We start from the raw sequence: 24,670 nt of genomic DNA, 5'->3' as shown, positions 1-24,670 counted from the left end.
GTGCCAATTCTGAAGGGTTGTGTGTTTTTTTAGAATCCGGCAATTAGTCCTAGGAATTTCTGGCTTACTTTCTGGCTTGTCTTATTTATCAACTGCCTTATTATTTAGCCCAGGGATCCTGCAAGGAGCTCAGTGTAGAATACATGGCCCACTTCTATCCTCACAACCACCTTATGAGGGAGGTTAGGCGGAAAGATTGACTGAACCGTGGTTACCAATTGAGCTTCATTTTGACTGAACCGTGGCTACCAATTGAGCTTCATTTTGACTGAACCGTGGTTACCAGTTGAGCCTCATTTTGACTGAACCGTGCTTACCAATTGAGCCTCATTTTGACTCAACCATGGTTATCAACTGAGCTTCATTTTGACTCAACCATGGTTATCAACTGAGTTTCATTTTGACTGAACCATGGTTACCAACTGAACTTTATTTTAACTGAACCACGGTTACCAACTGAGCTTCATTTTGACTGAACCGTGGTTACCGAGCATTTCAGAATGTAGACCTGAAGCTCATCCCTTAAACCCAGCTCTAACCACCATGCTGGCTTTCCCATGGCTTTCCATCTGAATGGAAAATAGAGAAATCAAGGAAAAAGGTTCGTGCAGTTTGCTTTTCTGAACCCACACGAAGCTGCCTCACACTGAATCAGGCCACTAGTCCAACCAGAGCAATTCTGTCTCCTCTGACAGGCAGTGACCCTTCTGAATCTCAGGCAGAGGACTTTGGCATCACCTGCTACGTGATCCTTTTATCTGGAGATGCTGAGGACGGAACCTGGAATTTTCTGCAGGCAAAGCAGAGGCCCTACTACGGAGCCCCCCACCCAACCACGTTCAACTTGAGGAAATACAGCAAGTTGGGAAAATGGTGCCTGAACCGAACGAGGAAGACCCCAGTTTGAATCTCTTTCGGCAGCTTCTTTCTCCCACTCTCAGGACCTTTCTTCTCCACTCCTTCACACCATGAGGGTAATAACGCTGATACAGCTGCTCAGAATAATTGCTGACAAAAATGTACACAAAGCCCTTTGAACCCAAGGAAGTGGCCAAGAGAAGCAAATAGATCTGGTCATAATTCCTTCTGGTGGGGGAACAGCCAAATGCTCTGAAATGACTTGAAAATGTCACTCCTACTGCCTACCCAGATTTAAAGTTTCTGTACTCAAAACTTAAGGACTAGAGTCTTGCTTTAACGCCTGGAATCCTACCTGGAGGGACCCAGAGGTTGGGAAAGATGCTCAGGTGCTTGGAGCGCCGCGTCAACAAAACCTTCCGGCAGGCAGCCTGCAGGAGGACAGCCACAGCCACGTCCACACCTCGATCTCGGGTCTCTGCTGGGAGAGAAGCGGCTTGTGCATCGCTCAAATGCTTGATGGGGCAGAAGGGGGGCCTCTGTGGAAGGAAGCCTCCAGAAATAAGCACCGACGGGGAAGAGAGATTTTCTAGGACAGGGGTAGTCAACCTGTGGTCCTCCAGATGGTCACGGACTACAATTCCCATGCTGGCAGGGGCTCATGGGAATTGTAGTCCATGAACATCTGGAGGACCAAAGGTTGACTACCCCTGCTCTAGGACATTCCTCAGTCTAAATCCCAATTTCTTTGCAAAACTCAGATTCCTCCCTCCTTCTGCTAGTTGGTGGTCTCAAACACCTCTGGGGAAAGCAGCAAAACTGGACCACCCAGAGACAGAGCTGGGGTATCTCTGCAGTCTTAGGCGGGGGCAAAGAGGAGCAGGGATGCAGCTTTCAGACCCGAAGCCCTAATGCTGTCGGATTGCAGCTCTCCATGGAAATTCTGGTGTGCTTGCTGGCAAGAAGCCCATACCTGGATTTGCAAACACATCTACTGCCAAACCGTTGCTTAGAATCTGCCTTTCCTATGACAGATGAACTGGAGAGATGGTGATAGTAAATGGAGCTGAAGAAGGCCCAGAACCAGCTGGTGAGCAGCTCTGACCACTTTTTGCATTTGCAGACTACTCCAGCAGGCCCCTCTAGAGCAGGGGTAGTCAACCTGTGGTCCTCCAGATGTCCATGGACTACAATTCCCATGAGCCCCTGCCAGCAATGCTGGCAGGGGCTCATGGGAATTGTAGTCCATGGACATCTGGAGGACCACAGGTTGACTACCCCTGCTCTAGAGCACAGGTGCTGCCATTCATGTAGCAAGCAAATGCTTAGACCTTTCAGATGCAGACCTTAGAGAAATGCAGTCTGGGTTACAGGGGCAGGGTCAGACAGGTTGAGAACTCCTCAGAGGAAGAAGGGGCCAGCAGAGCCAAATCTGGCTTGTTCAAGATGAGCACATTTACTGTTTGTCTTCAAGGTGCCCACAGGACTTTTGTTTTGGCTGCAGTGGGCTGACTTTTTTCACCTTCTGCCAACTGACCATTGGGCTTGCCCTGAACATGGGCAGAAGTGGCACAAAGTGGGGATTTAACAAAGGACACTTGGGCAGTCCTGGCAGAGGTGGCATAAGCCATGCCCACCAATTCCTCCCACATTGCTGATTCCTGCTTCTCAAGTTAGGGTTGCCAGCTTCTAAATGGGACTGGAGTTTTCCTGGAATTACAACTCATTGCCCGGCTGCAAGGATCCATTCCCCTGGAGGAAACAGCAGCTTCAGAGCATGCCCTCTATGGCAGGAGTGGCCAGACTGTGGCTGTCAGGATGTTCATGGACTACAATTTCCATGAGTCCCTGCCAGCACGCCCATGAGAATTGTCGTCCATGGACGTCTGGAGAGCCACAGTCTGGCCACCCCTGCTCTATCCCAGCTGAACTCCTTTTCCACCCCAAACTCTATCCCTAAATTCCTGGAATTTCCAGAGCAGCACCCCAATTCACTGGTGGAGCCATCTGGCCAAAGAACTTGCCCTGTATCTCACAGGCATTTGTATCTTTCAAAATTTGATTCTTAACAATCTGAAGTTTGGGGTTTGAATCTCAGATGGTTGATTAAGGAATTTCTACTTCCGCTCTGGCTTCAAAGTCATTCCTTTTCTCCCTTTCCACTAACCTGCAGAAGGACTTGCCTGGAGCCTGCAAACTCTGTATCCGAAATGAGGAACTGGTGCTGGTTCAGGCCACAGTTCACCATCAAGCTGTCTTTCGACGCAGCGCAGAAGTTGCCAACGATACTCTGGAAGATGGTAAGAGAAAACAAAGAGCTACTTTCTTCTATCCAAAGGAGTCTCAAAGTGGCTGGCAAACTCTTTGCTTTCCTTTCCCCACAAGAGACAGCCTGTGAGATAGGTGAGGTTTGAGAGAACTGGCCCAAGGCCACCCAGCTGGCTACATGTAGAGAAAGAGGGAATCAAACCCGATTCTCCAAATTTGAGGCCACCACTCTCAACCATGATACCACGCTGGCTTTTAACCATTACACCAAGCTGACAGGTAACCTTTCTGTAATCTGTGCCTCTTTCCACAGATTGAGGATCTAGGCTGGGCTCATGTCGTGGTTCCACAGAAGAGAAAAAGCCAGAGTGTGGGATTAGACATAGAGCTTTAGTTTTCTTATAAACAATCTGCTTTTATGATGGCCAGGAGATACTGGAAAATATGTAAGCAACACCTTTTGTATCTCAGACCCTTGAGAAATGGCTGAATTAGATTTTCAGTGACTGAAGGGGGGCAGGCAGGCAGGCCCAGGACAGGGATTTTAGTCAGGTGGGACTTCTACAATCACAGCCCACTTAAGATTTTGGTTTTTCAAAGGGCATTTTAAACTTGTGGCACGACACCTTCCCTTGGGGAAAAAGGAGCCTTTTTATAGAATAGAAAATCTTCTGATAAGACCAAGGGTGACAGTGGGCAGGAGCTGGGTGCTGTTAAGACAGGGGCCAAAATGGTATTTCCTATCTTGAAGAGACGGTAATACCCGTAAGAAATACCAGTAAGAAATGGAGGTTATTTTAACTCCAGGCAAAATGGATCATTGTCAGTGGGAATGCTCAAAGCGCCACCCTGCAACCCTCTCAGCTCTGTCCACCCAAGACGCCTTCTGGCTCAGGATGTTCAAGGCCGCCTCCAGCACCTGCACTGAACCTGAGAGACCTTAAAGTGAAGCCCCCTTTAAGGGTTATGGCTGGGAGCACAGTAGAGGTGCTGGAACTGAGCAGGGAAGGGAGGGGGGCCTAGGAAATGAAAAGAAAAGTGTTCAGTGCAAACAAGTAAATGCTTCTGAATCTGACTGGTACAATTTGGCGGATACTGACTGCGAAGAAATACATTTTTTTCTGTGGAGGTTTGAACTGAGTGTTGTGGCAGGCTTTTTTCCCCTTTTGGGCAGAGAACTGGCAGGGAGGAGAAAGATAGTCAGTGGCTTTTGAGACTCACCTCAGCTATCTGAACGTATGGGCCCCCATTAGGTCATCTAGTTTGGTGTAGTGGTTAGGAGTGCGGACTTCTAATCTGGCATGCCGGGTTCGATTCTGCGCTCCCCCACATGCAGCCAGCTGGGTCACCTTGGGCTCGCCACGGCACTGATAAAACTGTTCTGACCGAGCAGGAATATCAGGGCTCTCTCAGCCTCACCCACCCCACAGGGTGTCTGTTGTGGGGAGAGGAATGGGAAGGTGAATGTAAGCCGCTTTGAGCCTCCTTTGGGTAGAGAAAAGCGGCATATAAGAACCAACTCTTCTTCTTCTTCATCTTGGAGGTCCCCCATTTGGCCTATTCTTAGACAACTGCACTGGCTTCCAGGTGAATTTCAGATCAAGTTCAGGGGTTTGGTTCTGACCTTCAAGGCCAATGTGGTCTGGGCCTGACTGACCCGAGGGACTACCTAACTGACTCTATCCTCCGAAGAGCACTTCGGTACGCCAGCACGAGCAGGCTGCTGATCTTGAAGAGCGCCAGGGCCTTTTCGGTCGTGGCACCAACCTGGCGGAATGAGCTCCCGAAAGACCTGCAGGCCGCCGTACAGGAGCTTTCACAGTTTTGAAGGGCCTGCAAAACAGAGCTCTTCCGCCAGGCGCTGGCTTGGCTGAGTCCGATCAGTAAAAAAAACACTCTGCAGAATTTCCCACCCCAGGACGGAAAAGGGAACAGAGTTATTCTAACGTCACAGACTGGCAACTATAGTGAAGAATCATAGAATCATAGGGTTGGAGGGGCCCTCCTGGGTCATCTAGTCCAACCCCCTGCACTATGCAGGACACTCACAACCCTATTGCTCACCCACTGTAATCTGCCACCCCCTTGAACCTTCACAGACAGAATCACACAGCTTTTATTGGTTACAATGTGTTTCAAAGCTTAAATGTTCTAATGCTCTCCACAGTCACTGACCTTCGCCATCTGCAGATCGGTTATTTATTTCTTACTGTTAATGCCGGGAGAGAGCGTAATGCCGGGAGGTCTCCGGGAGCTCCCTGGCTGTTTGCAACCCCGCCCCGTCTGCTGCTCGTACCTGCTGGAACCTGGCCGGCCGCGGCCAGCAGTTCTCTTTGGAGAGGTGCACCAGCACTCTCCGGACCTTCTCCATCGGGGCGCCCGTCAGCATCGGAGCGAGATCCTTGGCGGCAGGCGACGCACCAGTCTCGCAGGCTGCCGGCCCGGGCTGGTTTCAGCAACTCTGGGTTCCTCCCGCCCGCTCCGGGAGCTCCATGGCGCGCACAGGGTCGCCTGCAGCCCCCACGGGAGAACCGCGGCCCAAAAGAAAAGGTGACCTCACTGGAGGGGAAAAACAATCTCTCTTCCTCTCCCGCTTGCACTTTGCAGGCGAGAGGACAGACGGCCGGAGAGCATGGGGGAAATGCGCCGACAGGAAGCACAGCCTGGCTTTGGGGAGGAAAAACTAGAGAGAAAGAAAAGAGAGCCCTCTTTTGACGGACGAGACTTATAGCAGGGGCGGCCAAACCGCGGCTCTCCAGATGCCCATGGACTACAATTACCATGAGCCCCTGCCGGGGCTCATGGTAATTGTAGTCCATGGGCATCTGGAGAGCCGCGGTTTGGCCCCCCTGAGCTATAGCAATCCGAGGGGCTGCCAGGCCAGTGTTCCGCCAAAGCCTTTAGCAAGATCTGCAGGCAAGCAATAAAGATTAAAAGTTTCCTGTAATGTCTACAGTATGATGGTCGGCGGGGGGAGATTTTGGAAGGCCCACAAAAGCCCCTCTGGAATAGAAGGCCCTGGAAAATGGAGATTAAGTGTGGTTTTGGGAAATGAACAAAGTTCACTGTTGCCTGGTGCAAACTGGATTGCAAGCTGCACACCAAAATGACTGCAATAAATAAGGCACAGCTGCAGCCCCTGTGGAAATATTCAAGGTGTAAGGTCCCCTGTTTTTTTTTCCCCATTATTTTTATTATTATTACCCCACCACTCTCAGCAAGCCAGCTTGTGGTGGGTTACAAAGCAATGCAATACAATAAAACCCCAATAAAATGTCCATTAAAACCTATCGAGTTTACAAAAAATACTTTTTACATCTGCAAAGGTGGAAATGTTTTCAATAAAGACACACTGTATATAAATCAGTAACCAAACCAAGCTCTTCACTAAAAAAATCCTGGTTTAAATGTAGGGTTTTGTGACCTCCACAGCCTGAAATTTTCCATTATTGTCTCAAAACCGTTCTGGATTCCTTCTGAACTTCTCAGATGCCTTGCCTGAGACAGTGACTCCAAATTCAGGTGAAACCCTGAGACAAGTCTTAGACAGGGATGCCAGCCTCCAGGTGCGACCTGCAGATCCCCTGGAATTATAGCTCATCCCCAGACTACAGAGATCAGTTCCCCTGGAGAAAACGGATGCTTTGGAGGGTGGATTCTGCCCCATTGTACCCCACTTTAGTCCTTGTCCTCCACAGGTTCAGTCCTCAAATCTCCAGGAATTTGCCTGCCTGGATCTAGCAACCCGCCCCCCACACTGCCGGTGGCCAGAGGGGACCTGACGACCCTAGCTGCAGCCCCCCACCCCAAAAGATTTTGCCAGTATGTTTCCAGAATTATTGTCTCTTCTGTTAAAACCCTTTAGGTTTCCCTCATATGGCACCAAATTCTCTCCTTAGGACACATCAGACACGGAAGTAGATGTAAGACAAATCTGTAATTGTTATTAAGCATGGCTGGTTCTAATCTCAAGGATTTATCTGGTAAATAGGAACACAAACTCTTACTAACCTCATCACACACACAGAGGTCAGCTGTCTCAAGTCACAGGGCAGGTCATAAAACACCACAGCTTGTTGAGGTACAGACCACACCAAGTGTATGGACTTAGAATCATAGAGTTGGAAGGGGCCATACATGCCATCTAGTCCAACCCCCTGCTCAACGCAGGATCAGCCCTAAGCATCCTAAAGCATCCAAGAAAAGTGTGTATCCAACCTTTGCTTGAAGACTGCCAGTGAGGGGGAGCTCACCACCTCCTTAGGCAGCCTATTCCACTGCTGAACTACTCTGACTGTGTTTTTTTTCCTGATATATAGCCTATATCGTTGTACTTGTAGTTTAAACCCATTACTGCGTGTCCTCTCCTCTGCAGCCAGCAGAAACAGCATCCTGCCCTCCTCCAAGTGACAACCTTTCAAATACTTAAAGAGGGCTCTCATGTCCCCTCTCAACCTTCTTTTCTCCAGGCTGAACATTCCCAAGTCCCTCAACCTATCTTCATAGGGCTTGGTCCCTTGGCCCCAGATCATCTTCGTCGCTCTCCTCTGTACCCTTTCAATTATATCCACGTCCTTCTTGAAGTGAGGCCTCCAGAACTGCACACAGTACTCCAGGTGTGGTCTGACCAGTGCCGTATACAATGAGACTATGACATCTTGTGATTTTGATGTGATGCCCCTGTTGATACAGCCCAAAATGGCATTTGCCTTTTTTACCACTGCACCACACTGCCTGCTCATGTTTAGTTTACAATCCACAAGTACCCCAAGGTCTCGTTCACACACAGTGTTACCTAGAAGAATATCCCCCATCCAGTAGGCATGCTTTTCATTTTTCTGACCCAGATGCAGAGCCAGTTACTGAGAGCCAGTTTGGTGTAGTGGTTAGGAGTGTGGGCTTCTAATTTGGCATGCCAGGTTCGATTCTGCGCTCCCCCACATGCAGCCAGCTGGGTGACCTTGGGCTCCCCACGGCACTGATAAAGCTGTTCTGACCGAGCAGTGATATCAGGGCTCACAACCAACTCTTCTTGTTCCCCTGGGTTAATCTAACCAGCCTGTGCATGCTCAGAAAGTCCATCTGCAAATCACACAATATTCATTTCCAATCAAGAGACTGTTTTCTTGCTGACGGTGGTAGCGACACACCGGCTTCATCTTGGTGGACATGATGTGTTTCAATTTGTACGCTCCCTAGTCCCTCACTTTGCATCTCCTTTCTCACACCCTGGTACAGGGGAAGTCAAACTGCGGCCCTCCAGATATCCGTGGACTACAATTCTACAGCGAATGCTGGCAGGGGCTCCTGGGAATTGTAGTCCACGGACATCTGGAGGGCCGCAGTTTGACTACCCCGTAACTAGTAAGTCACCTTTCCCAAGCAAACAACCTTTGGGACGCACTAGGAGCAACTGTAGGTTCAGCGTGTCTTGATTTTCTGTGATTAATGGGTACTAGAGAGCATTTTAAGAGCCTCTTGTGGCGCAGAGTGGTAAGGCAGCCGTCTGAAAGCTTTGCCCATGAGGCTGGGAGTTCAATCCCAGCAGCCGGCTCAAGGTTGACTCAGCCTTCCATCCTTCTGAGGTGTGTAAAATGAGTACCCAGCTTGCTGGGGGTCATGACTGGGGAAGGCACAGGCAAACCACCCCGTATTGAGTCTGCCATGAAAACGCTAGAGGGCGTCACCCCAAGGATCAGACATGACTCGGTGCTTGCACAGGGGATACCTTTACCTTAGAGAGCATTTTGGTTTCCCAACGCTAGTGAAGCTTTGTTGCATGCTGACTAGAAAAACCCCACGTGGACTGGCAGGATGCCAATTCAAACCTTCCCAAAGCCAGAAACTCATACAGCAGACGTTAGGTAAACCTCTCTGTTCCCGACCGATCAAAGATTGTATGTTGGTGCTGCTGTGTGCTGTTTAAGAAGAGGATTAAGAATAAGATACCGTCTTAAAATGGTTTCAAATTGCTTTGCTTTTATTACCGTTTGGGTATTCACTCTGAAGGGGCATGGCATGAACTATACAAATGAACAGCAAACAAGGGGGGCCTTTGGTGTTGACAGGCCTGCTTCCCGTCTACTAATGCTCTCTCTCCCTTGCAGGTCTAGAAACAACGGAGTGCCCTTGGATTCAGTTTTCCGCATGAAAGCTCGTGCCATCCGTGGGCCTGGGTGCTTTAAATCAATTGTAGCTGGCATACCAATCAGAACCCCTGCCGGAATATATAGGACGCGCCTGTTAAATCTGCGCCTGGGGAGCATCCGGATTCAATCTTGTGTACAAGGAGCATTTGGGACCTGCACCAGATGCTCGGCCACTGCCCAGCGCTCACTCTGCAGGTGTCTTGTGAATGCTGAAAGATCTTTGCAGGTGTCTACTTCAATCCTGCCCTGCTCCGGATGCTGCAGGCCAGCCCCATCTCACTGGCTGAGCCCCCGCCCGTATTTCGATGGGAGGTCACCAAGGAGCCGTGACAGAGAGGCAGGCAGCGGCAAACCACCTCTGAATGTCTCTTGCCTTGAAAACCCTGCAGGGTCTCCCTGAGCCAGCTGTGGCTCGATGGTAAAAGAAATAAATAAAACAAATTAGTCCCGGCCACTGTTCCAAGTGCAGGTTTGGGCCTATAAAATCCTAAGGATGCTAAGATTGGAGGGGAGGGGGGCTGTCTCTAAGGGTCACCTCCTTTGCCCTTCTCCAAGGCAATAATGGCAAACAGGGCCTTGTTGATTAACCTGCCGAAAGGCAACTCCCACCCCCGGATGCCCTGTTCCGCTTGGGACCACCGGTCAGCCCTGAAATGCTGCATCTCTAGAAAGGCCACTTCAAGAGAGGTAGCATCTAAATTAATTAAAAACAAATGCAAGCGGTAGGCATTTTCAAACAAACTTCTGCACCACTTAGACCAGGGGTAGTCAACCTGTGGTCCTCCAGATGTTCATGGACTACAATTCCCATGAGCCCCTGCCAGCATGCAGGCAGGGGCTCATGGGAATTATAGTCCATGAACATCTGGAGGACCACAGGTTGACTACCCCTGACTTAGACAATTCGGAGGGGGTCGGATGGCAGAGGTCTCTTTCACAGACGCTCAAGGACACCGCTGAACCAGGAAACGGTAGGACAGGGAAGACGCTGCATGGACCAGATTGTTCCTGGGTTGCAGCAGGGCCTGGTGGGTCAGTTCCCCCCCTCTCTCCCTTCTCTCCTCTCTCCTCCCTGGCACCCTCCAAACTGGTTTGTTATCAACAAGTCCATTTTTTAATTTTCTTGTTAAGCGAATATACAATAAATAAAGCGAGGCCTAGGTAGTGATGGGAAGTCCCTCTCCGGCACTCCAAGGAGCCCGTCTGCAGAAGAGGAGAGGGAGTCATTCTTCAGCTGCCCGAGGGTCTCAGTGCTTCACAGTGCTGTTGATGTAGGACTCCAGGAGGAAAATGGTCTCATCCACTTGGTTTTCACTGGCATCGATCCTTTCGGGGAGGAAAAATGACATCTCTTCAATGTATAAGGCAATTAACTGGCTAGCTTTCAAACAGGAGAGGCTCCCTCTTGCATATAAGGGGAGTTATTAGTGTCACTGTCAAAGGAGTAGATCTCCAGGATCCAGCCCTGGGTTAATCAGAGACTGCCCCTTCTCATTGCCTCCCTTTTTGTTGCCAGGAGGGAATATTTTAGTGCAGGGGTAGCCAACCTGTGGTCCTCCAGATGTTCATGGACTACAATTCCCATGAATTCTCATGGGATTTGTACTCCATGGACATCTGGAGGACCACAGGTTGGCCACCCCTGTTTCAGTGGGTGTGTTTTTAATATTTTACTAGCAAAATAGCCCACTGTTATTTAAAATACAACAGTCCCTAGACATCTCTCCTCCCACCGCAGGCAGGCCTGCAGAGGCCACAGCGGAACTTCTCAGGGTGGGGGAGAGCGCTGGAGGGCTTGCCTCATCTCCCCCCGCCGCCCATGAGGACTGCCTCTGGTTGTTTGATCTGCCTGTGGCAGAGCAGGCAGGAGCCCCCATTCCTGTCCGCCTCTCTGCTCACTTGTTCACATTGTGCTTGAGGCTCTCCAGCTGCTGGCGCTCCGGAGCCGTGATCATCTCCTCGATCTCTTGCAGCTGTGCCTCCTCCGCGCCTGTAGCCTGCATCGACGCCAGGATGGCTTCCACCCGCTGGGATTTTTCCAGCAGACGCCTGGGGTGGAAATACACAGAGCTGCCATATACCGGGCCAAGGTGAGCATTGTCTACTCAGATTGGCAGCTGCTCTCCAGGGCTCAAGCAGGGGTCTTCTATGTTACCCACTCCTTGATCCTCCTTACGTTAGAAATGACAGGGATCGAACCCAGGATCTTCTGATGCAAGTGCTCTACTACTGAGCCATGACATCCCCAGCTCAGGTGAATACTTTAGTCCAGGGGTGGGCAAACTGTGGCCCTCCAGATGTCCATGGACCACAATTCCCATGAGCCCCTGCTAGCAAATGTTTGCAGGGGCTCATGGGAATTGTAGTCTATGGACATTTGGAGCGCCACAGTTTGCCCACCCCTGCTTTAGTCTAATTGGAGATGTTGTGGCATTTGAGGTGGATAATCTGATCCGCCCCCTTTTTAAATTCTTTAACTCTGGAAACAATCCGCTAAGGCAGTGGTCGCCAACCTTTTTATCGCTGGGGACTGGTCAACACTTGACGATTTTACTGAGGCCGGGGGGGGGAGTCTTTTGCCGAGGGAAGCTGCCACCGCCTGAGCCCCTGCTCCGCTTGCTTTCCTGCCGGCGCCCCTGACTTTCTGCCGCCCGCTGGGGGGCGCTGCCAGAAGGAGCTGTGAAGTGCCACACCAAGGGGGAGCCCCAGCCATGGCGGACGCTGGAGAGTACCAAAGGTGAGCCGGCAGCAGAGTGGCAGGGCAGCCCCCAAGGCAGCAGCTGGGGAGGAGGACGAGGAGAAGCTGCGGCCCGGTACTGACTGATCCTCGGACCAGTACCAGTCACTGGACTGGGGGTTGGGGACCACTGCACTAAGGAACTTTGCTCTTGTTCAGCTCTCATTCATTTCAACCAAAGAACTTCCCAGGGATTGTCCTCTGGAGATCAGATCGTGCTCAGCCAACGTCCGCCTGCCAGTTCTTTTCTTGACTACCCCGGGGACGCCCCGCTCACCTGTTCTCTTTGGTTTCATGCAGCCGTCTTTCAATCAGGTTGGCTACGCTCTGCAATGGAGGGGGAAGGAAAGGGTTTCTCATGATTGTTTTGCCAGGATTGGCAGATGGAAGACAGGATTGGCAGATGGAAGAACGGGGAGGGAGGGGATGGGAAACCGAGGGGAGATTAAATTCAGAAAGAACAGAAGAAGACACAGGATACCTTGTAGCAACGGTGGAGCAGCATACGAGCAGATGAGAGCACGTTGATGGCGTATAAGTAGAAAGTCCGGGAAGGGGCGTGGTCGGGCGTCTTGGGGATTTCCTGAGGGTGAAAGAGAGAGAGAGAGAGGGAGGAGAGAGGGAGGGGAGAGGGAGGGAGGGCACACTCACTATCACTGCTTTAGAACAGAAGTCTGAGTCCATTGGCATCTAATTCTGGGTATAAGCTTTCGTGTGCAAAACATGAGACCAGCGGCACCTTTAAGACTTGGTCTTAAAGTTCCCACTGGACTCAAACTTTGTTCTATAGCTTCAGATCAACACAGCTACTCACCTGACACTATTTGATAATACATAATGGTGCTATACGGCTATGTGTTTTGAGTATTGACCAGTGCTGTATGGACATTGCCTTAGGGACATGTGAAACTGCCTTGCGCTAAATCCCACTACAGATCCATGTAAGCCAGCCCCGCTGACTCTGACTGGCAGCAGCTCTCCAGGGTCTCAGGCGGAGACCTCTCCCGGCCCCACTTCATTGATATGCCGGGGGTTAGACGTGAGGCCTTCCACATATGAAGCCTCTACCACTGAAATCTTCTGGTCTTTTCCCGATCATAGGACAGACAACGTTTCTACTATCATGAGAGTGGGGGGGGGGTGCGAGCTGAAAGTGACTTGCCTTGTGAATGCACAACAGAGGTGAGATTCAGATCTGGGACTTCCCCAGTAGAGCCCTGCTGGATCAGACCACCGCTCCACCTTGTCCTTAATCATCTCTCACATTAAACATTAAGTTCACACGTGTTCTCAAGCTCAGAACTTTGACAGACATTCATTCTGATGTGGAAGAGGCCATTACTTATGGGGAAAGGGAAGGGAAAGGCACTTGAGTGAACCACTGGGAAGGGATGCCCCTACTAATTCCAGTGCCTAAAGGGACAGGCTCTGCTCCCTCTTAACTGAGCAGAAGGCACAAAAGCTGTACTCCTATTAAAATGTTCCAATTCCAACCTTGAGTCCTTTGGTGTCTGGAAACCTTACACTGTGTGCAAGCTTGACTAATGTGCAGAGGACCTCTAGTCTTTCAACAGGCTCTGCTTTGTTGCTGCAGCTGTGGTTTTGCCCCATCCTTCCTGAAAGCCCACGGGAGTCACAAGAAAAGGAAGCTACCTGCAAGCTGACAATATTACACGACAGCATCTTATACATCATTTCCTTTGCTTCTTTGGCAGGGATCATGGCAAAGTCCTCTATTTGCTTCTGTTCCAAATGCTTCTTCCTCAGGAGAAGGCGGAAGATTCGGGCGCACCGGGATCCAAATCTAGAGTGGGGAAGGGAAGGAGAAACGTGACATGCCTCACCCCAAACAGAAAAGCTCCTCAAGCTGGTCAACATTCCTCTCTGCATCCATCACAATATAGCGACAGGTTGCTGGATCTCAAAGTTATGCAGGGAAAAAAATGATAACTGCGAAATGGACCTGTAAACCCTAGCAGAGAACACAGAAGTCAAAGGCAGACTTTGCACAGATGGATGTCCATTCAAAGCAAGAAAGGAAGACCACCTCCATCCCAATAATTACGCATAGATTTACTAACTACCCCCATTTATTCGGCTGTTCATTTGGGCAGGCAGTGAGGACTTTCAAGGGATGAAGCAGAAGGAATTAAAATGCTATAATTAAACAACCCCTCTGCCATTTATTTTAAGACTATATTATTGATGCACGCTGGTTTGTTACCCCAATCGCTTTATACTATTTTGTTCTAGTTTGCATTCTGCAAGAGCAGGGGTAGTCAAACTGCGGCCCTCCAGATGTCCATGGACTACAATTCCCAGGAGCCCCTGCCTGCTGGGAATTGTAGTCCATGGACATCTGGAGGGCCGCAGTTTGACTACCCCTGTGCAAGAGCGTCGGCAGAAATTATTGTTTATGCTCTGCCCCATGGACTAGACGAGGAAGATGATTACATATAGTGTCCAAAACGTGTGGTTACGTGTCATCCATGCACGGAAGAAACCCGAGGGGAAGAAAATTTAAAAGCAGGGATATACAGATGTGCACGCTAGGTCTAAGAGAGGAGAGGATTCCAAGCGTACGGAAAAGCTAAGAGGAGAATGGAAGCGAAGGAGCAAGATATCTGAGACCTAAGTGGAAATGGAAAGAGCACCAGCTAGAGATTTGTTGTTGTTGTTGCTGTTGTTATTATTATTATTATTTAATTTTTAGACTGCCCTTCTCCCAATAGGTCTCAGGGCTGTTTACAACATAAATAGTTAAAACACAATAAAATCCTCATAAAAACCCCAATGTGACGGAGGGCTGAGACAGTGTTTGAATTGAATTATGTTGGGAGAATGTGGTGCTTTGCTTACACCATAGGGGCTGAAGAGGACGCTTCCGGCATTCTGCAGGGCCTGCAAAAGGGAGCTCTTCTGCCAGGTTTATGGTTGAGGAAGACCTGATTGGGGCTCTCCCAGCACGAGGCAATGTTAAGACCATCTGTTATCATGGCCCCCTCTTCTTCCCACTCCCTTTATTAGATGTTTTACGGGGGGTGGGGGGGGGGAGATTGAGTACTTCCGCCATGTTGGTTCTGGTTTTGTTCGTTGTATGATTTTTTTGTGTCCTTTTGTGTCCTTGTTTTAATAGAGTTTTATTGGGGTTTAGCATGGGCGATTTGTATCCCGCCACAAGCCGGTCTCGGGAGTGGTGGGAAATAAATTTAAATAATAATAGTAATAATAATAATTTTCTGCAGGAGGTGGGAGCAGCAGAGAACGTGGAAACTGAGCATCCAGCAAGAGGCCAATTAACCCCAGTGTCTCTGCATTTGGCCAAAACGCAGCCATTTCACGCCACGCAATGTTTTCAGCCCCTCCGTTTCCAACACGCAAAAGGAGGGTTTCTCTTTACCTTTCTTGGACTATCGATTCCAGCGTCGCGGTGGCCAGCGAGGCCAAGGCCTTGTGAAGGTCTGTTTGGGAGAAGGTTAAGGGACAAAAACAATGGAGGAAAGGTGGCCAAAGGCTGAGTCTGGATGGTGAGCAACAGCATGTTCAATCAGACGTGGTGCCAAACTGCAGCCCCGATTCCTTATCCCTGGTTCGGTGTGGTCTGCTTTGAGCCACTAAGCCTCTTTCAGTCCTCCAGAGCGAAGCCTGAAAGGCCGTACAACCTCAAAGGTACTTTTTCTGCTGGTCTCTCTCTTTCTCCCTGATTCTGAAAGGACACCTCGGGGCCACTGACTCCTCTGGCCTGGGGATATCATGCTTCTTCAACTTGCTGAACAGCGGCTGTGCCCTTTGGCTCCGTCCGAGCAGAGCCGCCTTGGGGCAACCAGGAAAAGAAGCTTCGCTGAACTGGATGAGAATAAGCATTTCGCTTCTTTCAGGCAAACACAAATCAGATCTAGCGAGCAGCTTTTAACGCGGCACACTCCAGAGTCAGCATTCTTTGTTTGCAAGGTGGAGGAGGGTGTCTGTGTCTCTGTGTGTGTGTAAGTGTGAGAGAGAAGTGCTATCAAGTGGCTGCCAACTTATGAAAACCTATGAATGAAGGCCCCCTGAAGGCCCCCTGTCGTTAACAGCCTTGTGCAGGTCTTGCAAATGGAGGGCTGGGGCTTCCTTGACTGACTTGATCCACCTCATGTTGGACCTCCCTCTTTTCCTGCTGCCTTCAGCCTTTCCTAGCATTACTGGAGACAACGGGCCTTTAAAGAGCTCTTGTTCTCACAGAGCATGTGAAAGACCAGGAGCTGGGACTGCCCTACTTCAACACCTCTCTCCTCCGGCTGCTCTGGCCCCTGCCCTTCCTACTTGCCCCACCACGGCTTTTTTGCTAGGGATGGGCCTCCGAAGCTTGCTAGCCAGTTTGCACAGCTCAGGATGTCTTCCAGCCAAGCACTTTGGCTGCAGTTACCTGAAGACCACGTGACCGGCAGAGAAAAGAGAGCAACCACTCCTGCATGCCGATTCAGCGCTCTTTGCTTCTGTTCATTGGGCTGGTTCTCAGACCACGAGGCGAGCCAAAAAGGATACTGATCACATACATGCCACCGCCGCTCTCACCAGATTTGCCAACAAACTCCAGCTGTGGGGAGAGGACAGTGAGGAAGACAAGGCTGAATAGGGCTAAGGAACCAAAGAGCATGCTGTTGCCCCACTTTTGGGGAAAAAAATCAAAATGCAAACTTCTCAAAGGGAAATAGCTTACTGGGTCGTCTGCTAACAGGACGAGATACTGATCGAGAATTTGCTTGGAGATGTTATAACCGGCTGGAAGGGACCGGAATATCTTTTTTAAAAGAGAGAGAGAAAAGGAGAGAGAAACCAGTAAGATACAGTTGTCCTGTGCCTACTCATAGTACTATTAAGCATAAGGAGAGAGTAGCAACAAAGGGCAACAAAGATGGTGAGGGGTTTGGAGACCAAGACGTATGAAGAAAGGTTGGGGGAGCTTGGTCTGTTCAGCCTGGAGAGGAGACGACTGAGAGGGGATCTGATAACCATCTTCAAGTACTTAAAAGACTGCCATATAGAGGATGGAGCAGAGTTGTTCTCTCTTGCCCCAGAAGGACAGACCAGAACCAATGGGATGAAATTAATTCAAAAGAATTTCCGTCTAAACATCCGGAAGAAGTTCCTGACAGTCAGAGTGGTTTCTCAGTGGAACAGACTTCCTCAGGAGGTGGTGGGTTCTCCATCTTTGGACATTTTTAAACAGAGCCTGGATAGCCATCTGACGGAGAGGCTGATTCTGTGAAGGCTCAAGGGGGTGGCAGGTGACAGTGGGTGAGCGATAGGGATGTGAGTGTCCTGCATAGTGCAGGGGGTTGGACTAGATGACCCAGGAGGTCCCTTCCAACCCTATGATTCTATGAGAGTAGAAACAAAATGTTCTGTCTCTCAACAAATTTATGTAACTACATGGCACGGGTTGCACTGCTGTGGCAACTCTGAATTTCTCAAGTGATCCCCCCAAAAAGCCCAAGCAGATGCTTACCTCATTGGAAGACAGTGGCTGGGTGTAGGGTGCATTGGAGGAGGTGGTAACTTCGCTCATCCGCAGCATCGTGCGCACGATCTCACTGCTAGTCTGTGGGGGCAGGAAGGAGAATTCCATTGATCCATATGGGCCTGAAGCTGCCATACATGGAGGTGGACCACTAGGCTATCTGGCTCCGTACTGACTGCCAGTGGATTTCAGCTGGGGGCAGGGAAAACCAATGAGGTGAGTTTACAACCCAGACTCTGAGTGGGCAGCCAAAGGAGAATCCGGCGCACCTGGTCCATTCTGTTGGCCACAGCGCTAACAATCACTTGATCCCGGAAATGCTGGTGGAACCGGTCAATGTTGACCTGCCAGTAGATTCCATCGTCAGGCGGAGGCTGAGGAGACGCAATTGGGAGAAAGCAGAAGAGACTATATTGGTGCATCTTTTTTTTATGGTGCATAAATGTAGTGAAGTCTACATTTATTTCATTTATATTCCCTTTACTGGTCTCCCTCCCCCATCCACATTTCTGACAATTACAGAATTCTGGGGGGCAAGGAACACAGACTCTTTCCCATTTGGCTTCAGGAGGCAAGACCTACACAGTTGCACAGGATGTGGTTCCTGGCAGAGTTCCCAAGGTACAGTTCAAAGACATGAGACACACAAACCCTGGTGAACTCAAACTTGGGTTGGGAGACTTCCTGGGAACCTGGAAGGGAGACTTCCTGGGACCTGTTGGGAGACTTCCTGGGAACCCTTCAGTTGGGCCACTTTCCTTTCATGATGGCAGAAAGGTAGGATAGAGTTAAAAAGAAATGGTTTCCAGTGGATCTGCACAGCCATAAGTACTATTTGAATCTGCTGGTGGTCCCCGGCCCTTGGGAGGCACACCTGGCCAGGGCCTTTTTGGTCTTGGCCCTGACCTGGTGGAATAAGCTCCCGGAAGAGCTTAGGGTCCTGATGGAGCAATCACAGTTCCACAGGGCCTGCAGGATGGAGCTCCTCCGCCAGGCATTTGGTGGAGGCCAGGCTAAGGAAGATCTGGGTCCTTCCTTTAGAGGCCCTCCAGATGCCCGACCATCTGGGCAGGTGGCCTCTCCCGAGGTTAGTGGGCAATGTTTATTGGGTCTGGACTGGTGGGTTGGGAGGGAACAGGTGGGATTATGCTGCTAAGAGTTCTAATTTAGTCTGACATTATTGGTTATTGCAAACCGCCACAAGCCAGTGTGGGCATGGAAGCAGTGGTCAATAAATTTAAATACAAATAAATTATTAAATAAATTAAACAGTTGAATTTCTTAAACAGACCAGCAACACTCCGAGAACTTCTTGGGGGTCAGAGAGGCTAAATTAATAGAGGTGGCCCAGTTCTTCTGGTTCTTATATGCCGCTTTTCTTTACCCAAAGGAGGCTTAAAACGGCTTAACAGTTGCCTTCCCTTTCCTCTCCCCACAACAGACACCCTGTGAGGGAGGTGAGGCTGAGAGAGCCCTAATATCACTGCTCGGTCAGAACAGTTTTATCAGTGCCCTGGTGAGCCCAAGGTCACCCAGCTGGCTGCATGTGGGGGAGTACAGAATCGAACCCGGCATGCCAGATTAGAAGTCCGCATCCCTAACCACTACACCAAACTGACTCCCACACAAGCCCAGAAAGCAGCTGTACAAAAGCAATCAATTGTGCCCCAGGACTGGGTGGCCAGGATCTCTCCCTCTTCCTGAGATACCCTGAACTGCATCCAAAAATCTGCCAGCCAGTCTAGCCTTATGGCGGGGCTTCCAGCTCAGACTGGATCACCTCTTTTGCCTTCCAGCCCACACAATGTATCGCCTTGAAATCACCAAGAACTTTGGTGGGCCATGCAAAGCACTGGAAACAGCACCGCCAATAGTCATCACCAACAAAGGGGCAGGCGTGGGGGAGGGAACTAAGAAAGTCGCCCATAGAAAATGGGCTGGCTGTCACTAGAAAGACCAGCCAGATTCAAAACCACCAGTACTCAAGGTCTTGGGAATACAAGTTTTTGAGCCAAAGTTCCCTTGGTCAGCTTTGATCTTTGGAAGCTTATTACCCCCCTCCCCCAAATCTTTTTGGTCTTTATGGCGCTACTGGATACGAATCTAGCTGTTCTTCTGCAAACGAATATGACTGCCCTCTGAAACTGGAAAGATCATTAAAGACCTGGGGCTAAGATAGCAGCTGGGGACAGGGGGGTGAAAGCAGAGAAATCAAGACCTAATTTAGCTTTCTTGTTTATTTTTACAGTTTACAACCCCACTCAAGCTGAGTTTTTCTGGAGAAGCTGTCCTGAAATAATTCAAAGAACAACATCTGGCACCTGTTCATGGAGGGATCACCCAAACCCATCTTGGGAGCAGAGACTTCAGTACCTCTTTGCTTTCTGTGTTTGGCTTCTGCCGCTTTGCCTTGGGTTCACGGTCATCGTCATCGTCATTATCGGAGTGCCTCCTCTTCCCCCTCCCTGCGAGTCCAAAACAATATTTTTTTAAAAAAAGCTCACTTTCCCAGCTATCCCAATGAAACCCTTTCAGGTGTCAAAGCAGGATGCAAGGCTCTTCAGCCAGACTGGCAGAGAGAGATGCTCAGGTCCCACCCGCTGCAAAGTTTGTAAGTGAAACATGTCCCTCGGGCCAAATCCTCTCTACAGCCTTTAAAGCTGTCAGTCTCTATTGCCAGGGAACCCCCAGAAGTGGTAGTTTTGTGTGCAGAATGAGCAAGGCAAGAATAATTCTTATCATCTCCATTTTTGTTTCCAAAGGTTTTTTTTTTTTTAGGGGGGGGGGTGTCCAGTGAGGCCCTTAAGAACAGATGGCATTTAAAGAAGAACAGAGCTAGTTTGGTGTAGTGGTTAGGAGTGCGGACTTCTAATCTGGCATGCCAGGTTCGATTCTGCGCTCCCCACATATAGCCAGCTGGGTGATCTTGGGCTCGCCACGGCACTGATAAAACTGTTCTGACCGGGCAGTGATATCAGCGCTCTCTCAGCCTCACCCACCCCACAGGGTGTCTGTTGTGGGGAGAGGAAAGAGAAGGCGACTGTAAGCTGCTTTGAGCCTCCTTCGGGTAGAGAAAAGCGGCAGATAAGAACCAGCTCTTCTTCTTCTTCTAGTTTTTTTATACCCTGCTTTTCACTACCCGGAGTCCCAAAATGGCCTACAAACACATTCTCCTTCCTCCCCACATAACAGGCACCCGGTGAGGGAGGCAGGGCTGTGAGAGCTCTAAGAGAACTGATCTGTGAGAACAGCTCTAAGAGAACCATGATTAGGCCAAGGTCACCCAGCTGGCTGCAGGTGGAGGAGTGCAGAATCAAACTTGGTTCTTCAGATGAGAATCCATCGCTCTTAACCACTGTACCACACTGGTTCAGCTATGGGTTTGAAAGTACACACTGGAAGAAATATTGCTAGTTTTGAAGGGACCACGCGACTTCAGCTTTGTTTTGCTAAAACAAAGTAACACAGCTGGTAGTGGGAAAACCCCTCAAGTCACAAACAAGTTTTAGCAATTTTTCATGTTGTTTTCAAGGCAAGAGACCAACAGAGGTGGCTTGTCATTACCTGGATTTAGTAGTCTCCCATCCAAGTACTAACCTGGGCTGACTCTGCTTAGTTTCGGCCTAGACTGGACTATCCAGGCTACCCCACTAGAATTATCTCTGGGGGAAAAGAGACAGCTCAAGGGTTACCAAACTGAGTGCAGTCTGCAGTTCCCCTGCTCTTCTGAACCCAGCGCCAAAATAGTTTGCTCCTTCTCAAAGTCTCTCCTTAGTTCCCCAATCCCGGGACCCCAGTCCCGGGATCTCTCAGCTCTCTCCTCACCTATGAGATTCAGCCGTGGAACTGTGTACATCTCCTTCTCGTTGAACACCAGTGTGGGGGCGGGAGGAGGTGGGGCCTCTGAGGGTTCTGGGTTCTCAGGGGCCGATGGACATCTCTGAACGAAGTGAGTGTCTGCCAGACGCACAAAAGTGCTGGAGACTTCGCTGTAGTCCATTGTTTTTCCATCTGAAGAAAAGAAAGACACGTCAGTCCGCTCTGCTGGCCTTAGTCTCTGCCAGTGCTACCTTCCCAGGGCTGAACCCCTTCCAGCATCTCACCCTCCATCGTTTCCGTCAGCCGGTCGGCCACCTTCTTCACTACAGTGCTCATGGTCATTTTGCCGTTCAGCATCAGCTCTTCCACAATCAGCTCCCCTGTGTCGCTGTAGAGGGTCTTAGCGGTGTAGATGTACCGGGGATAGCGGAGGATCCGTAGCACTCGACTGCACTGGGCTTCATACTCCACCAAACCTCGCTTCTGCAGCTGGTAAGTCACCAGGTTGTGCTGGATAAGGACGCAGAGCGCCTTCCGAACCTGCGAGAGGGGAGGAAACATTTGGTAGATAGCCCTTCCAGAACTCTGTGTTCAGCTTCAGAGGGACAGATTCCCCCAATTGGAATGAACATCAGAGATCAGTCAAAACCAAGCCTCGGTCATCAACCGAAATCCTAACCTCTAAAGCAACTGGAGTCAAAACAAAACTAGACCAACTCAGTAATGGCCAAACTTCCGTTATTTTTACCATTCTCATAATACAATTTCTAAGTATTGCATATACATATAATTTCAATAATCTTTACATTAACTCAGGAAAGTAGGTCATTATTACTCCTGGAAGATAAACCCTTAAGCTGCCCAACCCAGTACAAAGTTAAACCTACCCTACCAGTTCTTTTCCTTGGGTGGCAAACCTTGCCATGTAGTTGCTAGAAGGTTCATGGATAAAGTCTCAATTAAGATTTCGAATTTCCTGGCTTGTATCTTGTGCTTACAGCCAGAACAATAGATCTCCCCTCTTTTATTTTCAAAAGGTTGTAATTGTTATAGTCTATATTATCAGTGCAAAGCTAACTTGGGGATGAGTTCATTACCATACGTATAAACATACATACATATATATTATTTATAAACTAGTGTGGTAAAAGGTAAAGGTATCCCCTGTGCAAGCACCGAGTCATGTCTGACCCTTGGGGCGACGCTCTCCAGGTTTTCATGGCAGACTGAATACGGCGTGGCCTTGCCAGTGCCTTCCCCAGTCATTACCGTTTACCCCCCCAGCTTACCTTGTTTTTAAATCGAAGGTTAGCATACCTGGTCAAGTGACATCCCCATGTCATGTGCTATCATTCGTAATGGCTGGCTTCCTGTGCGGATGAGGTGCGTCCCAATCTTTTCCACAATCTCACCAAAATGCTCACACAGTAGGAGGGAACAAAGTTTGATTTCAGCCTGGGTCATCTTGGTGAGGAAGTTTTAACCAATCCAGGCTTCTGCAAAGGGAGATCATGTCCATGCAAGTCAGCTGATGATCAACCCTAGGAATACTAACTTAGGAGTCAAGAATAAGCTATAGGTAACAGGATTTTAAACACCGGCAGACTATTTTTTTTTATAAAGAGTATCTAATTTTACCATTGTCAGACAGACTGCTAGCAATGGCTAATAAAGGCAACGACCCTCTCTTCTTGAGTGGCAGCATTTCAAGCTATGCAAGGAAGAGAGAAGCAGGACTGCAAGCTGCAATTCTACGTCGTAAGGAGGAAAATCCCTCCTGCATACCAAAACATAGTACATCAGAGACAGACAACTCCCAAACCTTCCCCTGAGAGGCTAGATTTCTATGATGGGGCACATTTCGATTATACAACTGCTTACCTGAAATACAGGGGAAAGCTTTTACCACTGCCCTTTGTGGAAAGTATCAAACAAACGTGACAGCTATTCTGATTTTCGATTGACTTCAGTCAGTACATCAATAAAGCAGAATATCAGGAGGAGACTGAAGGCAGGATTTTCAGATCCTATTACTGGAGGATTCTAAAAGAGAGCAATATATTCAGCTTATTGGATTGCACAGTCAGCTGTCAGAAGCACCCAGAAATCCTGTCCCCAGTCCCGCCACCCCATTCACAGATCCATGGGCTCCCAGCCCTCTTTCGTCCCACTCAACAAAGCTGACTCCACACCCCACCCCTCCAATTTTCAAAAGAAAAGTCGGACCCAGCCACCCAGACCGCTGGCTCCCTCCTAATTCTCCAGGCCAGCTTTCTATTCACCGGCCCCAATTTATTCTACTATGCAGTCCCGTAGACCGAAAGGATCAAACGCTACCCTCGCCCTTCCCACTCACATATTTCTTGAAAATCAAGGTCTCAAACCCCATTAACAACCATGGCAACCAAATCCCCGCACAGCTTCCGGGTTACTAGCATAACTTCCGGTCTCTACCCCGCCCACCGCCGCATCCTATTGTGTCTTTCCGGGTCTAGAGAGGGACTCGCCCTCTGGCCGACTTCCCGCGAATCAGATTCCTGATGGGCATTGGCTGTTCCCGAAAGGTCTCCCGGATTCATAGAGTGGGCGGCCGTATGCAAATAAAAACCCGACATGTTTGAAAGACTCCCACGCGATTGGAGCGGAGGGCTGCTTAGTGGGCGGGGCTATGATAAATTAGTTTGCGGGAGTTTTAAACTGGGCTTTACTGCTCTGGGAGTAGAATTGCGAACTTCGAAACAGGGATGTTTGTTTCTCTTTTCTCGGTCTGTTGACAGCAGTGCGTGAACCTCCCGCACACGTTTTCATCAGCTTAATTTTTTTTAATATATAGATAATATCTAGTAAATGATTCTGTGGGCGTTTATTTTCTAGAATTCTTTATTTTCTCTATATAGCCAACACGCGCCGACCTAAAACAAAACAAAACATTATTTGTTATCTACATATTTTTCTTCTATAAACATAATTTATTCCCCTATCATCCGGGGTTCCCGCTAAATCTTATCCACTCCCCATTGTCTCCCACTATCAATTAAACCACAATCCCTTATTCTCCGTCCTTCAATCTAATTTTCCAGTCTCCACTCTCCTAAAAACGACATCAAAATAGCTGTTTAGGATTAGGATTGGCACTACAAGGCTCTGAAATCATAATCCAACAGTGCAATCCTAAACATGTATACTGTTAATCTAAATTATCTGTATTGTTTCTGTTCTGTTTTGTGTAAACTGCCCTGAGCCATCGGGGAGGACGGTATACAAATATATAATAAATAAATAAATACTCAGAAATGTTCCACTGAGTTCAGTAGAATTTACTCCCTAGGACTATGTTTA

At 49.2% G+C, this 24,670-nt stretch overlaps 2 protein-coding genes and 1 long non-coding RNA gene across 8 annotated transcripts in view; 1 reads left to right on the top strand and 2 right to left on the bottom strand.

Annotated features, from left to right (window-relative positions):
- NUDT17 (nudix hydrolase 17) overlaps window positions 1–5,737 on the bottom strand; it is a 28,160-nt gene extending 22,423 nt beyond the window's left edge. For all 3 annotated transcript variants that reach the window (XM_077326801.1, XM_077326790.1, XM_077326784.1), the window contains exons 1-3: window positions 5,423–5,737; window positions 3,026–3,148; window positions 1,214–1,397 (exon numbers count right to left, since the gene is read on the bottom strand). In XM_077326801.1, coding sequence (XP_077182916.1) covers window positions 1,214–1,397; window positions 3,026–3,148; window positions 5,423–5,515 — 400 coding nt within the window. In that variant the 5' untranslated portion in view covers window positions 5,516–5,737. The remainder of the gene's footprint in view (window positions 1–1,213; window positions 1,398–3,025; window positions 3,149–5,422) is intronic.
- LOC143832413 (uncharacterized) lies at window positions 3–10,311 on the top strand. Of its 2 annotated transcripts, XR_013229253.1 has the most exons (5): window positions 3–601; window positions 696–974; window positions 3,032–3,158; window positions 9,234–10,053; window positions 10,186–10,311. It is a non-coding gene; the product is annotated as an uncharacterized LOC143832413 (long non-coding RNA). The 2 variants fall into 2 exon arrangements; XR_013229252.1 differs by having other exon boundaries at window positions 3–974.
- POLR3C (RNA polymerase III subunit C) lies at window positions 9,086–23,835 on the bottom strand. Of its 3 annotated transcripts, XR_013229242.1 has the most exons (17): window positions 23,688–23,835; window positions 23,213–23,374; window positions 22,649–22,827; window positions 21,616–21,871; window positions 21,338–21,523; window positions 19,886–19,977; window positions 17,782–17,886; window positions 17,501–17,593; window positions 16,712–16,792; window positions 16,537–16,588; window positions 15,413–15,473; window positions 13,666–13,816; window positions 12,494–12,595; window positions 12,290–12,339; window positions 11,175–11,324; window positions 10,164–10,601; window positions 9,086–10,048 (listed from the first exon to the last, which is right to left on the bottom strand). XR_013229242.1 is itself a non-coding variant. In XM_077326755.1 (16 exons), the coding sequence occupies exons 3-16, from the start codon at window positions 22,793–22,795 to the stop codon at window positions 10,523–10,525; spliced, it is 1,605 nt and encodes a 534-aa protein (XP_077182870.1). In that variant the 5' UTR covers window positions 22,796–22,827; window positions 23,213–23,374; window positions 23,688–23,835; the 3' UTR covers window positions 9,086–10,522. The 3 variants fall into 3 exon arrangements, 2 of the variants coding, with proteins under 2 accessions (XP_077182870.1, XP_077182883.1); XM_077326755.1 differs by having other exon boundaries at window positions 9,086–10,601; XM_077326768.1 differs by lacking the exon at window positions 23,688–23,835 and adding an exon at window positions 23,558–23,577 and having other exon boundaries at window positions 9,086–10,601.
- Window positions 23,836–24,670: the final 835 nt, after the last annotated feature.

Source organism: Paroedura picta, chromosome 1, assembly GCF_049243985.1.
Source record: "Paroedura picta isolate Pp20150507F chromosome 1, Ppicta_v3.0, whole genome shotgun sequence".
In the NCBI taxonomy this organism is placed as follows: Eukaryota; Metazoa; Chordata; class Lepidosauria; order Squamata; family Gekkonidae; genus Paroedura; species Paroedura picta.
This window is presented reverse-complemented; position numbering and strand designations above follow the sequence as displayed.

What these genes read in the sequence shown, in the direction of transcription:
- POLR3C (XM_077326755.1), bottom strand. Translation starts at nt 22,795, where the DNA reads ATGACCCAGGCTGAAATCAAACTTTGTTCCCTCCTACTGTGTGAGCAT. An exon ending in TGGCCAACAGAATGGACCAG is followed by an intron (nt 17,594 to 17,781) that starts GTGCGCCGGATT and finishes CTGCCCCCACAG; the next exon opens with ACTAGCAGTGAGATCGTGCG. An exon ending in GTAATATTGTCAGCTTGCAG is followed by an intron (nt 12,596 to 13,665) that starts GTAGCTTCCTTT and finishes TTTCACCCTCAG; the next exon opens with GAAATCCCCAAGACGCCCGA.